Source organism: Adiantum capillus-veneris, chromosome 16, assembly GCF_014529385.1.
Source record: "Adiantum capillus-veneris isolate H3 chromosome 16, ASM1452938v2, whole genome shotgun sequence".
Taxonomy (NCBI): Eukaryota; Viridiplantae; Streptophyta; class Polypodiopsida; order Polypodiales; family Pteridaceae; genus Adiantum; species Adiantum capillus-veneris.
Genome location: NC_140946.1, coordinates 546,812 through 562,157, shown reverse-complemented (window position 1 = coordinate 562,157; position 15,346 = coordinate 546,812). Strand labels below are relative to the sequence as shown.

The 15,346-nt window shown below is 40.4% G+C and overlaps 1 protein-coding gene across 1 annotated transcript; it reads right to left on the bottom strand.

The window, feature by feature from the left end:
* Nucleotides 1-12,406: 12,406 nt before the first annotated feature.
* On the bottom strand, nt 12,407-14,828 carry LOC147438434 (uncharacterized protein At2g39795, mitochondrial-like). The gene is made up of 3 exons (XM_086484544.1): nt 14,537-14,828; nt 12,865-13,259; nt 12,407-12,777 (listed from the first exon to the last, which is right to left on the bottom strand). Exons 1-3 carry the CDS (start codon nt 14,759-14,761, stop codon nt 12,618-12,620), a joined length of 780 nt encoding a protein of 259 aa, XP_086340670.1. The 5' UTR covers nt 14,762-14,828; the 3' UTR covers nt 12,407-12,617.
* Nucleotides 14,829-15,346: the final 518 nt, after the last annotated feature.

The window sequence follows — 15,346 nt, the reverse complement described above, 5'->3', positions numbered from 1 at the left end:
ATAGGAGCTTCAGAGGTGCCGATAGATTGATCACGCGAACTTTGTAGAACTGAGAGTATTCATGATCCAACAAATATCCCTCTCCCCCTGAGCTTATTGAAATCTCTTCCAACTTCATGTGATCGCCTGAAATGTCAAAGGATGCAGGGTAAACTTTGCAGCCCCAAGTGCAAAGTGACTTCTGATATTAGATGTGATATGGAGGTGAGAGGGGAGGTTAATGGTGACGAGGGTGAGAGAAACCATGGAAGGTGCAGGTTTGAGAGAGAGATATTTTGTGTTTTTGAAGGACCGTAATCGGTTACGTGTCTAGACATGTTTGTGAATACAAACTGTTGAGCAAGCTAGAAATGAATATTTTAAACACAACATAAAAACAGAACGAGATACTCTATAATAATTTTTTCACGTGTGAGGTATTATTACATACAATGGCTCATCAATGCGACCAATTGGTAAGATGTCGTCAATATCTTTTTTAAAGTTGCATATATTGTGGAGTTTATTTATTATTCTCGTTTAGTGTTTATTATTCGCGTATAATGTTTTTTAAAAGATATGTGTCTTTAACAATCCTCTTCTGTCAAAATTTATCGTTAGAAAACCTTTTAGTTATGTAACCTAGCTAAAAATGTGAGTCTCAAGACACAGAGAAAACGAGAATGGCAGAGCGTCCTGCTCCACGAGTCTCCAATCGGTCCATGCCCAGGTCGTCCCCCGTCAGCCTCCTGCTCCAACTTGTTGAGGTAGCATTCCCAACGAGATGTACTCCAACCGTTTGTTTGCTTTTGAAATTCCTTGAATGTATCTGCACCGGCCCAGATCATTTGAGCCTTTTTTTATTGGCTTTTGTATGCGTGAATAGATTATTGTTGAATGTAATTTAAATGCGTAAGCGAGCACCGTTGAGTGTAGATAAGCATGAAAATGACGCATTCGAACAGTCGTCTAAGGGACCTGTGAAAGCGCAGATGTCTGAGGGACCTGTTGATTGTGATTTTAATGCGTAAGTGGGCACTGTTGAGTTTAAATAAGCATTGAAATAATGCATTTGTACAGTGACCTACGGCGAAGCAGATGCATTGGTGCCATATAAAAAATACATAAATATGAGGGACCTGCAGTGCTGATGCATTGTATAATTAGCCACATAAAACATGTGTTAACCAGTCTGCGTAGCAAAACAAATTACCGAGTCTTCATTTGTAAGTGGGTTATGCGGCACCGCAAATCTATTGGTGCTATTTAGAATTAGTGTAGATTAGCGCCAAACATTGAAAGATATCGGCCCAAGAAGAGAGAGAGAGAGAGAGAGAGAGAGAGAGAGAGCCAGGGTAGTTGACAACTTGGAGATTGGCAAGGTGAGCGAGAGCGGCCCAGGAAGAGAGAGAAAGCCAAGGTAGTTGACAACTTGGAGATTGGCAAGGTGAGAGAGAGCGGGTTGCTACGAGCTACGACACACAGAGAGAGAGAGAGAGAGAGAGAGGGTCGACTGGCACTGCGGCAGAAAGAGAGGCGACTGAAGAGACTCTCTCTCTCTCTCTCTATCTATCTACCTATCTACAGCCCCCCCTTGAGTCACCATGAAAGAGCTGTGTGCACACTGTCCTCTGGTGCGTGAAAGAGAGAGACAGGAGAGGTGTGTGACCTAGTCTGTGAGAGAGAAAGAGAGGGTGAGACATAGCCGCAAGTTAACATCGTGTGATTTTGCATAGAGAGAGAATGTCTCAATGGTGGTGAATGAGAATGATACGGGGGGGGGTTCTGCATACTACTAGGAGGCAGGCCTCACCAAATACTCAATTTCACAGAAGTCTCAGGTTCATGCGACAGGACTCAGTGTGTCACCGAAGACTAGAGAATCGAGACTCTGTATGTGTAGAGAAAGAGAAGTGGAGCGGATTTTTCTCTTTTTTGGAGCGAAATTTCTCCTTTTCCCATTGCCCCCAACGGGCAATTTTGAAATTGAAAACAGTACGACATTAAGTTGAGATTAGTGGTTCCCTCTTGGGCATGTTCAAGAAACCGCATAGAGGTTGTTATTTTGTCAAAAAAATTCATAGGAAGAAGAAATGAATGGCAATACAAGTAAATATGTAACGTTATTTGAATTGATTGTGTTTTCAAGATAATCAACAGAATTTGTGATGAGTCTTGAAGATTTTAAAGTGTTCTCTGAAATTTTTCTCGCCATTTAGATAAAACTCTGCCCAATTTTTTTGAGCTCTTTAATTCATTAAATGTCAAAAGTATATTAAATATGATGATTTTATTATTTCTAAATAACTTTTTGTTCAGTCCAAGATCTAGGGGTGATTCAGGCAGGAGGGTGTTGGACTCTTTGCCAATTGGAACATGTGATTCCACATACCAAATTAGCTCCCTGAAGACGATGTTTTGTCTCCTGAGACGGGACAAGGCTCTTTGCATGATGTGAACCCCATTTTGGCTGCTGAAGAAAGTAATTTGCAAATTGTGCTCTGGGAGATAAGAGATGAGATTTCTGCAGCCATTGGGCCAAAAGACGAATAAAAATACATTTGCACATAAAGGTGCTGATATTTTGGCTTCTACTAGACTCTTCGGCTGCTTTGATTGTCCTCCAATTCCACTTTGTCGTCTCTATCCATATGCTAGAGTTCGAGGCTTGAGGGATGATTTAAGTGGTTTGAAGTCAGCATTTGCGAAAGAAAGCTACATGCAAGAAAAAGGGTCTTTTATTGTTTCCTTGTGGGCATGTCAAAGAGAGGAAAGAATGGTAACAGGGGGGAAAAGCTTCTTTAAATTACTTTTCAAAATTTTTTGTTTTTAAAGTTACTTTGCATATGAACACGTAATCTTATGTAGATGAGGTGACAAAAGAGTGGGATCCTTTTTGGGTGGAGGTCAATGAAGAGTTTGAGATGGAGTTCTTGAGTAATCCAATGTTTTGTGGGCCATATGTTCTATGTGTAGGAGGGTAACCATAGAACAAGGGCGAAAAAAATTCTACATCAAAAGATAAGCATTGCATAGTTCTTTGTACAATTATTGATCCTACCAAAGTCCTTGAGATTGCTTTGCTAAGCAGCCTTCAAAGAATGAACTTGTAAGTGCTCTTTTAAAATTTTGGGATTACTGAGGATTGTTTTTTGTTACAAAGTCAATGCAAAGTTCTGATTCCTTTTGTTTGGTGTTACTAGCATGAATTCCCATTTTCTTGTCACTACACATCTTCGGGATGAGATTGTGAATTTGTCTCATATTTGTGTTGCCCATCCTGACGTTTACCTAAAAGCTCAACCCGAGAAGGATCAAAAATTGATTGCAGATGTCAGAAAATACTACACTAAGGAGCAGGAACCATGGTATCCTCTAACACGTAAATATCTTGCACGGCTTGTCTATGATGTAAGTGGAATGCTTTCTGTCTCTTTTGTGTTAAAAGCCCTGCAATCTTGAAATGAATATGTAATATTTATTTCTTTTGATAGGTGCAAATGACCAAGGAATACAACTCAAGGGTGGATCAGCTCTCTCATGAGAGTTTGTCTGATGACGATTTGAAGAAAGAGCAAGATAGAATATATCATGACCTCATCACAAAGTTTAATGATAAGATTGCGAAGGTATTCTTTCTTGTTTGCAAATTTTATAGTGTGAAAGATAAGGTTTTAACGCCATATTTTTAATAAGGTTGTTTTTTGGTGTTGTTAGCTTCTTAACATTTTGGACCCACACTTGGGTTCGGATTGGCTAGCAAAAGTTTTGTCATTGAAATGGAACCCTAGGAGTTGGGCAACATTGGAGAAGATTAACTGAATTGTTGTTTTGGATGCTCCAATTTAAAACAAGCTGTTGTGGTTGTCTCTTCTAGAGGCAGATAATCTTACTAGAGCTGCATATGGCATCAAAAAAGGAGACCATGTTTATAGAATGTGAGTCTTCTAATACTTCAAACTTTTGATGCTTTGAAGTAAGTATATTGAATGGTTTTTCAATTCCATTTTTGGGTGGATTCAAGGTGGCTTCGTCAGGAGGGTCTCTTGGGTAGGGTATTTGATAGAGCATCACAAGTGGTGATGGATATGTTGGGCACATGTGGAGATGTTGTATTGTCACCTGATTGTACTATGATATTCTACTTTGAGGAGATAAAACTCAAGGCTAGGCCTTATCTCTTTCCTTTGAAGGTGTCTTTGGAAATGAGAAGAAAAGATGTTGATAAACAAGCCCTCAAAAAGATAGACACTTTGTGTATGGCCCCACATAGAGATTAGCATACAGGTACTTTTGTTATCATATTGCAATGCAATTTACTTTGTTTATATATGTGCAAAAATAATGTATGAATTGCGCTTGTTGTCAAGATTCTTGGCCTTTTTGGTGTCTCAAAAAATTCTTCTTTCGATTCCACTACTTGCCAGAAAGTGGACACAATTGAACTTACTTGATTCATGCATGTATTCAGAGAAATTGCATAAGCTTTCTTCATGAGAGATTGAAGCTTGTCCTTGATGGATTGACATGGAGAAAGGCCATGTGCTGGCTTGTGAGAGAGACCTTAGAGATGCCATGCCTAGAGATGGAGCTTTTGATGTCAATGGAGCTTGTTTTGTGCCAGCTACATTGGGTGATGTATGTACAAGGCTTCCAGCACGCCCAACAATGCAATCAACACAGTCATCTTCAGGTATCGCAGAAAATTATTCTTTGCATGTTTTGCCTTGACATATATAAACTTTGTATTTTTAAAGTAGTTTCGTTGAAAAGGGTTGTCTCGAAAAGGGAAGGAAGCTATAGCAGACACTACTGCAGATGTTTTGATGAAGGAAGCTATGCCTTCCTCACATGGTTGTACTATCACTTGTACTTATGATCCATATTATACTTTATGATCGATTACATAAATTTTTGATCTAATTTTGAACAATTTATTTCTCAAATATTGGTGGATCTTCTCGAGTGTGTCATGTCATTTCCTTTGATTATCCAGATGATGTTACGATGCATGGCCAAACTAGTCATAATTTTGATCAATGTATAGCTGTCACCAGAGATTACATAGCCATTTTTAGAGATTTTTCATTGTGAGTTAGGTCTCCATCTTGGTCTTTGGTTCATGAGCATATGCTCAAGGCCCGCCACAGCGATCTTGTTTATAGGCGAAGTGGCAAGTCAATTACGTGGGCTGCAAATTTCATTTTCATGGACCTTCCTTATGGAAGTTTGATTAGTGGCTATGGTGTCAATCCTATGTGGGATAGGATCACAGAGGATCATGTTCGCGCAAGAATTCATCTTGCATGGAACACCTTATCGGACACGGGATGGTTGTTAATCATGGCCTCTTTCACGGGTTTGTAGCCTTTTCCACTTTGAAGTACGTATTTGGAGTTCACATTTGAAATTCATTAGTCACTCATGTGGTAATTTGCATTTTAGGTGATTCACTTTGATGGGTGGAAAGGTTTAGCATTGCTTCCGACATGCAGATTTATCGACGGATAGTGGTGCTTCATCATACTCCCTTCAGCTACATGGAGACAGGAGGAGAAAGAGTTGAGGTGATCGCTATTTCTAATTTGTTGTTATCTTATACTTTTATTTAAGGTGTGTTTCTTTTTCAAAAGAAACATAACATTTCTTTTATTGTATGTGTGTAGTTTCAAACCTCGATGTTGTACATGGTGCATCGACGGGGTCCAAAGCCGCCCATTTACATAGCTGAGAGCATGCCTTGTTTTCGAGCACTTGGCATGAGGCCTACAGATTCTATCATGCAGCACTATATCCCGGATACCTCAATATCTATTTTTGCAATTGGGGTGCCTTGGTGTGGAGCATTACAGCAGAGCACCTCATTTTTTGGTGCTTTTGTAGAGATGTTATGCAAGAGTAGAGGCATTTGCTTGGAGTTTGGGTACGAGATGGCACCTATGTTGCTGGCATGTGCGGCTTCAGGGCGAGTGTGTGGTGCTTTGGACACTGATGATAGCATTATTAAAGGTTTTTTGCAGCCTATGTTACGTAGCAAAAAGCGAAGCAGAGAGGATTCTTCGGTTCCTACAAATTTGGAGAATGAGGGTGATAGGCCTATGGGTGGGAACCCTTTTGATGACTAGTGAGGCTCACATCCCGTAGAGCTGGACTTTTTTTACACTTTTGGACACTCTATGTGTTTTGGTTTTCTTATTTCATTATGTGTTTAATGATCTCTAAGTATGCCTTGGATTTAACATTGCTTAGATGGTTGTGAAGGATCTCATTACACTAATTGATTAGTTTATAAATTTTAATTTTTTTTGTGAAGTATATTGCCCATGTACGTTGAAGCAGAGGCGAGATGAATGGCATCAGATGATCGCTTTGATTTACAGCTTCTTCAGCAACCTCACATTCGCAATATTTTTGTTGATAATGAGTGTGACTCTTCATAGGAGGATGTTTTCTTCATAGAAGTATCAATTTGCAAATTTTTCCATATATCTTCTTGATAATTTTGCAATGTAGAATTAGCATTTTCTTCAAGGTTAAAAGATTAATGGTCACACCTTTAGATATATTTTCCATTTTAGTTTTGTATCAATGTGTTGTGTTAAAAATTTAGAATCAAGAATTACATTTCAAAAAGGTTCTCTTTGCTTTCAAACTCACTCCATTTCCTAAAATTTAAATATGTCTTGGGTTTACTATTGCATAGATGGTCCTGAAGGATCTTACCTATAGAATTTTCAATTCAGAAATTTTACAATGTACTCTTTTTGTAAATTTTGCAATGTAAAATTCTTGTGTGCCTCAAGGTTGATTTTTGATTGATGGTCTGATTTTTGGATACATTATATATATCAGTTTGTATCAATATGTTGTGTTAAAAAGTTAGAACCAAAGATTGCATTTGAAAGAGGTTATCTATGCTTTTAAACTCGCTCGATTTTTTCAATCGCTAGCTCGCCTTCTCACGATACTCATATATATATGCCTTACAATGGAACAATTTAACACTAGGTTGGTAATGGGACACTTTTATGTCCTGTTAAGTGACCATTTTCCTTGAATTATGTCAAGAGTTTCAAAATGGATTTTGAGGTGCTATCTGTCTAGAAATTTGTCTCGTGAGTTGAAAAAAACTTGACATTTTTTTGGAATATCAATTCCATCTTTAACCTTGTCCTTGCACAACATTTCACAACCTAAACTGTGTGAAAAAATGGGTCCTGTTTTTGTCTTTTTTCAACTTTTTGCAACTATACCACTCTAGAATTCATGTTTGTGAGGTCTATAATGCTAGAGAACTATCTTTAGTAGTCCCCAACATGTCCTGATGCTTCTAGGGAGGAATAAATTTTAAAGTTGTAAGTTATGACCAAATTACAAAAATTATCAAATCCTGTTTTTTAGCCAATTTTAGCTCTTCTATGATTTTTTTGGTGGATTTCATGATATCCAAATGCAGTTTTGATTTTCTATGTCGCATATTGTAACATAAAGCTAATATTCCTTGAGTTTTGGGGCACCTAATACCCTATTTTGCATAGTAGACAACGATGGTTGATTTTTTCAATTATAGAAGAAAACGAAACATTCTAGTATATCAAGTATAGCTTTTTCAATATTGTTAGTTTCTTGTTACAACTACATGCATTTTGTAGGTAGTAACCATATCTAGTCATAAGGATCAAATTTGGCTAGATATTGAATAGTTTCTATGGGATTCTACAACTCATAATGTTGAATCCAGTTTTTTCATGTTTGCTGTATTTAGCACTTCATCTTTGTCCCCAAGATTCCCCTTGGTAAGAGATGTATTATTCTTTTGACATGCTCCATGGCTCCTTATGAACCTAAAGGACAATAGGGAACTAAGAAAACATGAATATATTATTTGTATTGAGCGTGGCTATAGAAACTTTGATGATAGGTTTGCAGAATGGTAAAAATTCAACTTTTTTGTACCTATTTCTTTTGGCAAAACAAAAAATAGTGAGTGAGAAGCAATCATATGTTCTGATCACCAACCCATTGAAGTTAACTAGGGAATTTATCTCAAGTCTGACAAAAATCCCTAATCTTATTTTTATGCAACAAAACGTAAGAAATGACTGTTTTGATGAAAATGTACTGGTCCATCAACTTTGGAGGCTTGGTGTGACCAAAACATGAGAAATTTTACAAGTTTCTTATTTTTTCCATGTGTAGTAGGCCTTCAACTATAACCTCATGAAAGGATTTTACAAAATGAGTGGATCTACTATGGTTTTGGAGGTTTTTTTCAAAACCCTGAAAGGACACTTTTATGTCCTGTTAGGTTACCAACCTAGTGTTAACGACTAAACTCCCATATATAGAGATTTTGTGTGTGTGTGTGTGTGTGTGTGTGTGTGTGTGTGTGTGTGTGTGTGTGTGTGTGTGTACATCCATACATATATACATAGAGAGGGAGAAAGTAAGAGAAGAGAAAGAGGGAAAAGGGGGCGGGGGGGGGAACACCTAGGTAGTAAGAGTGGGGGAGAGAGAGAGAGAGAGAGAGAGAGAGAGAGAGAGAGAGAGAGAAGAAGGGAGTGGGAGAAGAGGGGGTGATGGAGGAAGGAAGAGTGGCTAGAAGAGGAGATGGAGGGAGGAGAGGGAAGATGTTGGAGGAGGAGCAAGGGAAGAGGAGGAAGCACATGGGTGGTGAGAGAAGGAAGGAAGAGGTAGGAAGGGCGGCCCAAAAAAAAAAAAAAAACCCTCACTCCGTTGACCTCGCTTGAAGACTTGATTCTATTTGAAAAACTCTAGGATACTACAACATCATCTTACCTTCCTATAATTGAGTTATTTTGAATTTTAAGCATACTTCATATAACCATGTTTGGACAAGCCTCTCCATATTGTGTGCTTGACCACTGGGACCTCATGAACAATGATCCACTAGATGGAAGTTTCCCAACAACAAAACTGATTGTCAATATTCTAGATCTTACTACAATTCTTAATTATGAAGTATGATATATCACATGCTTTGAAGAGTTCCAGGCAATGAGAATCTACTATATAGTCATCTAAGTGCTGGTGTTTCAATGTCTACAAGATCGAGACCATTTGCTATTTTCAATCTCTTTTGGCACCCGGAATATTTTTCTAGTTTTTTTTTCCGTCTGTATTTTGTGAGTGTTTTGATGTTCTAATTTATTTCAAATATAATGCAATGGTCTAGACCTATTTTTGCTCTTTTTTTAAAAAACTTTTTGGGGGGACAGTACCTGCCAGAAACGAGCAGAAACCCAATAACGAATAAAACAGCCCTCAAGAAGCAACCCTACTATCTACGATAAGTGCAGCACGGTACCTACATCCTCAAAGTACATATCTTTGATGCCACATTACACAAACACCTTCCTGAGTGCCTGAAAACTTCCCTACAAAGCAAGACACCGCAACCCCATTCTCCATACATTCTGTGTTTCCAAGGTGATCCTCGTTTATAAGTGACACGGGGTGTCACTCACGGGATCGACGGCGTAGGCGAATTTTTGGTAGGGCGGGGTGCTTTGGGTCGTAGGATCAACGCAACGGGGAGGGGCGCAAGAATATTATGCACACGACTCGCATTGCTTGCAGCGTGTCGCAATAGGTGGACTGGATAGGCTGCGTGAGTCCGGAGGGAGAGGTGGTGAATTCGAAGCGCAGCGCGAGCAACGGGGGGAAATCCGAGGGAAATCCCTTTTGCATGGCGGAGATGGGACCAACGGTGGATTCATTCTCCGCCGTCGATCCCTTGAGTCTCACCCGTGTCGCTTATGAACGAGGCAAGGTGATGGGAATCTTACTACGATTGAAGAATCGAAGCTGCAATTAAAAATCTACATATATATATATATATATATATATATATATATATATATATATATATCACAAGGTGTGCTTCCCCACGTTCAAAGCAAAGTCACCAATCGGACTTTAAATATCCCTCACTTAAAGGTATGGAGGTGTGTACTGTTACAAAGCAATGATTTGAAATCTACAACCTCCACCAGTATGAAGACATTGAGTCGGGAAAAAAAAACCATCCCATACAAGATGAGGTGCTCCATCAAAATGCCTGGATCATTTAAGGGGTAGAGCAAGCCAGATGCCACAACAAGGGTAACCTAGGTAAGGTGCATTAGCATGTACTTGTATGCAGATTTGAAACAAGTCAAAACAGTAAGGAGCAAGTTGAAGCTTCTGCAAGGGTAGGCAGAAAACAAGCCAATGAGTAGGCACAACTGTGAAGAACAATGCCGCTACCTTAAGTACAAGCATTAATGCTAGCCAAATGTGGTCAACATGCCCTTCATAATGAAAGGAAGGACAACCCACCCTCCCCTTTAAGTGCCATATAGGTCTTTCACTTGGGATCATTGATCCCATATGGTTGGGACCCCACTTGCAGCGTGTCGCGATAGGTGGACTGGATAGGCTGCGTGAGTCCGGAGGGAGAGGTGGTGAATTCGAAGCGCAGCGCGAGCAACGGGGGGAAATCCGAGGGAAATCCCTTTTGCATGGCGGAGATGGGACCAACGGTGGATTCATTCTCCACCGTCGATCCCTTGAGTCTCACCCGTGTCGCTTATGAACGAGGCAAGGTGATGGGAATCTTACTACGATTGAAGAATCGAAGCTGCAATTAAAAATCTACATATATATATATATCACAAGGTGTGCTTCCCCACGTTCAAAGCAAAGTCACCAATCGGACTTTAAATATCCCTCACTTAAAGGTATGGAGGTGTGTACTGTTACAAAGCAATGATTTGAAATCTACAACCTCCACCAGTATGAAGACATTGAGTCGGGAAAAAAAAACCATCCCATACAAGATGAGGTGCTCCATCAAAATGCCTGGATCATTTAAGGGGTAGAGCAAGCCAGATGCCACAACAAGGGTAACCTAGGTAAGGTGCATTAGCATGTACTTGTATGCAGATTTGAAACAAGTCAAAACAGTAAGGAGCAAGTTGAAGCTTCTGCAAGGGTAGGCAGAAAACAAGCCAATGAGTAGGCACAACTGTGAAGAACAATGCCGCTACCTTAAGTACAAGCATTAATGCTAGCCAAATGTGGTCAACATGCCCTTCATAATGAAAGGAAGGACAACCCACCCTCCCCTTTAAGTGCCATATAGTCCCAACCATATGGGATCAATGATCCCAAGTGAAAGACCTATATGGACCATCGATCTACTGAAATTAAACTCGAGATCTCGAGTTCAAATGTTTCAAACTTATCTCGAGATCCCGAGTATAGTTTTTACCAACCACCGAGGCCTTAATCTTGGCATACCCTCGCCTCCCAAGTCGAGATTGAATCCTCACCACTAGCTTGAGAGTTTAGGACCTTAACCATCACGCTCGCGTGCGCTTTCTTGAAATCAATGTGCTTTACTATCAACTTAAACTTAAAAAATAGATCTCACATAAAAACTAAACTCGAAGTCTCAAGTTTAGTTTATGGACCCCACCATAAAAATTAAACTCGGGATCTCAAGTTAAGTTTTTACGCATCGACGATCGAGATTTGCAAGCACCTTTGATTTTGCACAAGAGCCATTGATCCCATGGTTAGGACCCCGTGGCACTTAAAAGGCTGAGGGCAGCCCACCCCACCATACTGAGCGTGTATGTGCCAACCCATTCACAAGCACACAAGCTTACACTCCCCTCGGTAGGCACAGAAATTGAGGAAAACCTATAACCCAAACAGACATCCCTAATAGCCAATATTTTCACCCATGTAAACACTATTTTCATGCAAAATCCAAGCGGAATATTTCCTTCTCTCCTCTCAATCGGCTGTTTTGAATTGCTAAGTGCCTCAAGGCTTACCTGAGGTGCACTTTTCCCGCACATTGCACACAGGCTTGCTCAGGCTGAAATCATCTTGTAGCAGCACGCATAAGACCTGTGCAAGAGCAGGGTCCCTCGCAGCTTGCAAGCCTGCAACCTAGACCCTAAACACTCATGTGGTTGGCACCCGGTGGATGCCGACCTTACTGACAATTCATAGAGACCCTATGGAATTTCAGGCCAAAAGTGAATAAATTAAGATTTGTACACCATTCTCCCTTCTCTCCACATGGAGTTCATGAATGTACAAGGGAACAAAAGAGCACAACATTAACAAGAATGAAACAAAACGAAGCAGCACGTGCACACAGGCACGATATGCACGCCAAGAACCAACGAAAGAGTTGAAGCCCTCTTTCATTTTACATCTGCCAGGATGCACACAATTGGCAGATTTACGTGTTCCAATGTACACAACAAGGTCTTCGTTGTGCAGAATGTGCCCCATGTCAAAGAAGCTTAGAAGTTAGCACTTAAAAACAAGTAACTTCCAGGTCTTAGGTACCAAAACAAAAGCCAGACTACGACTTTGACCGAGTAGATCACGCCTACATGACAGCTTTGAAAATAGGGAGCAGCATTTTGAAAAGCTGAAATGATCAACAAATTACACTAAACTATTCCCTCCACAGAGAGGGTAATGACTACAATAACAGGGCTTCTGTTCTCAAAATTTTATACTACAATCAGCTAACTCTCAAAATTTTGTTTCTTAAGGCTGGGTACTTCCCAGCCCAGGAAAAAATGGACTGCCCCAGAATTAGTCGCCACTCACGAGGAGAAGAACGTTTCCACATTGTGTAACCATCTCATATATTCTCGATGCTCCTTCACCGTCAAGTACTCCAAGACATATGTAGCAACTTTTGGGGTGAGCCCTCGAGCTTTCAAAAGCTCATGGAAAGCTCGCTGCAAATTCTCATCCAATTCGCTGAAACATACAACATCAATTACAAAAGGGTCTAACATGATAATCTTATCAAAAGGAGAAGATGTGAAAGCAAATAAAATAACTTACTCAACATCAGGACCGGTATAAAGCTGTGGCTCGCTGTCGTTTTCAGATGGTTGCTCATTTAAAAAGCTGATAGATTCAATATCCACTTCATCAGCCCCCTTAATGTAGGTGCACTCAAATTCCAAAGCTGGCATAGGTGCCTCCTTGGTGATAGTAACATTCAGATGGAGAACCTCCACAGGTTTACTACCAGAAGCATTTTCACCTTCTTCCTCACTCTGATCTCCCTCTGCTGCTTCCTGCTCAGCTTCTTCGTCTTCATCTGGGTACTGGCTTTCTACAAGGCAAGTGATGGCAATTTGTTCACTACCAAACTTCCTACTCAAAATAACTTCTTCCGTCCCAGCCTTGTCCGACAACTCAAAAGGTCCAGCAGAGCCTTTCAGAGAGCCTTTCTGTAGAAAATACAAGGTCATGATAAGAGACTTGTTTAAAACAAAACCAGCAAAGACGTACACTTAGCAAGCTTTTGTTTCTGCAAGAGACAATGTGCATATAGTCGAGACATTTTTAATGTAAAAAAGCCGACACGGGAAGACACAACCAAACCTAACAGGCCAAGTTGTTCAGCCTCCAACTGGTGTACAAGAAAGAAGGTACCTTCAATCTCATCAAGCCATGAAAAGAATACTTCATACATTACCTGGAATCTTTTTAGGTTATTTTCTGCAAAATCCAAGACTTAACACTATAGCTTCAAAAGTCAACTTAGAAGGCTATTCTCTCTCCCACCTCATGAGTCATAAACGACCAACCTTCCACGAGCTCTCTGAGATCATATAAGCTTCATGCGCTGACAGCTGCAAAGGATGCTTCTCCTGCCCCAATGGAGCTACACCCATTCTGGCCCCCTTTATGAAGCCAGCTGGGATCTGGCAAGCTTCTATGGTCTCTGCACCCTACTGAAAGACTACATCACATCTTCATTCCACCCTAAAATTAAAGGTGTCTAATCAAGAAAAAATTGCCTTGGCATATAAGAGTGGATACATATGCACATGTCAGTCCTTAGATAACATGTAGCTATTAGCGTTGCAAAGAATGGTAGCCAAGGATGCTGTCATTTGAGCATTTAAATGCAAATGACTTCTTCTATGGGCGTGTAAACCATAAAAATGTACATATGCATGCACTGACATCAAAAACAAGAATCACTGATCGATTATTCCACAAACACTCCTCCTTAGATTGACCTTAACTGCCAGCAAAAGAAGCTCACAAACAGCACTATCAAAATACAGCAAAGAAAAGAAAATAAAAGGCGCCCATCAATTCCAATTGCAAGGTTAGCCAATAGCTCCAATCGCAGGTCAAGTTACAGAAAACCGCACCCAAATAAGCCGGAAAAAAAATAAAGTCTATAAACGGGAATTCTCATCTTGAAAACGTATTTAGGGTGTGTCAATTTCGTATCACCTACACACAGATGACAAAAATTAAAATCTTTAGTAGCTTGATCATAAATGTTTGTAATAGTCATGAATACAAACTGCGTAAAAGTATAAGCAAAGGACTGGGATAACCAATCAATCAAACAGACAGAAATGGTATGACTACTAGCTATGCACTGAAAATAGACAGCACATTTCACATGCGGACCCTGCACAACCTCGCATTTCCACGTGCTACACATTCACACACACAATAAGGGATGAATAGAGACAGAAGATACCTTGTTGGCTTCTTCCCGGAGCTCGTGCTCGATCTCGGACTTGAGAACCTCCACCAGATAACTGTCGGCAGCCGCACTGCGTGTGGCATAAGACAAGCGCTGATCCAAGCCGGATGCACAAGGCGAGCAGAGAGCAGGGCAATAGTCGCGCGGATGCGCAGCAGCACGACCTGCTCGGGCGGAAGCCCATAGTCCAGCCCTTCGAAGAAAAAGGCGGGCAGCCATCTTCGCTCACAGAGCTACAGGAAGAGCTCGACTAGGGTTCAGGGTTTTACTAAAGGCCACGCAAGTGACAACTTTGAGTGAGTGAGTGAGAGAGAGAGAGAGAGAGAGAGAGAGAGAGAGATTGGAGACTAGCTCGCGCGCCCCGCCTATCGGCGGGCCTCACTCGTTCTTACCACCTCACTTTGTATGTGTTTGTGTGTGTGTGCATCTTTATACATCTCTCTATGACACACACACGATCGACACTTTTTGTATTTGGCCCCTTTAGATTACTCGTGGTACATTTAACCCCTTTTGCACACACACACACAGAGAGAGAGAGAGAGAGAGAGAGAGAGAGAGAACATAAAAACACATGAGAGAGATTACATAAAAGCACATGACTAAAGCAAATTACATTAAAAAAATAGTTTACGTTATTGTCAAAAAGGCTCAGGAACATATCTGCATGGCACTCTTGGTCGTGCTATTTCAACAGGATCAAGATATTGAGTTGGAGCTCTACAAACTTCTCTTAAATCTATTTTTTGAACCCAGCTCAAGTAAATCTTGTAATGAAGAATCAACCCAAGCTCTTGCTTTAAG

Bases quoted from the DNA above. Each gene is read 5' to 3' on its own strand.
- LOC147438434 (XM_086484544.1), bottom strand. From the start codon at position 14,761: ATGGCTGCCCGCCTTTTTCTTCGAAGGGCTGGACTATGGGCTTCCGCC. The intron at 13,260-14,536 runs GTATCTTCTGTC...TATTTTCTACAG, and splicing joins TCCGGGAAGAAGCCAACAAG to AAAGGCTCTCTGAAAGGCTC. The intron at 12,778-12,864 runs GTAAGTTATTTT...TGTATGTTTCAG, and splicing joins TATACCGGTCCTGATGTTGA to CGAATTGGATGAGAATTTGC.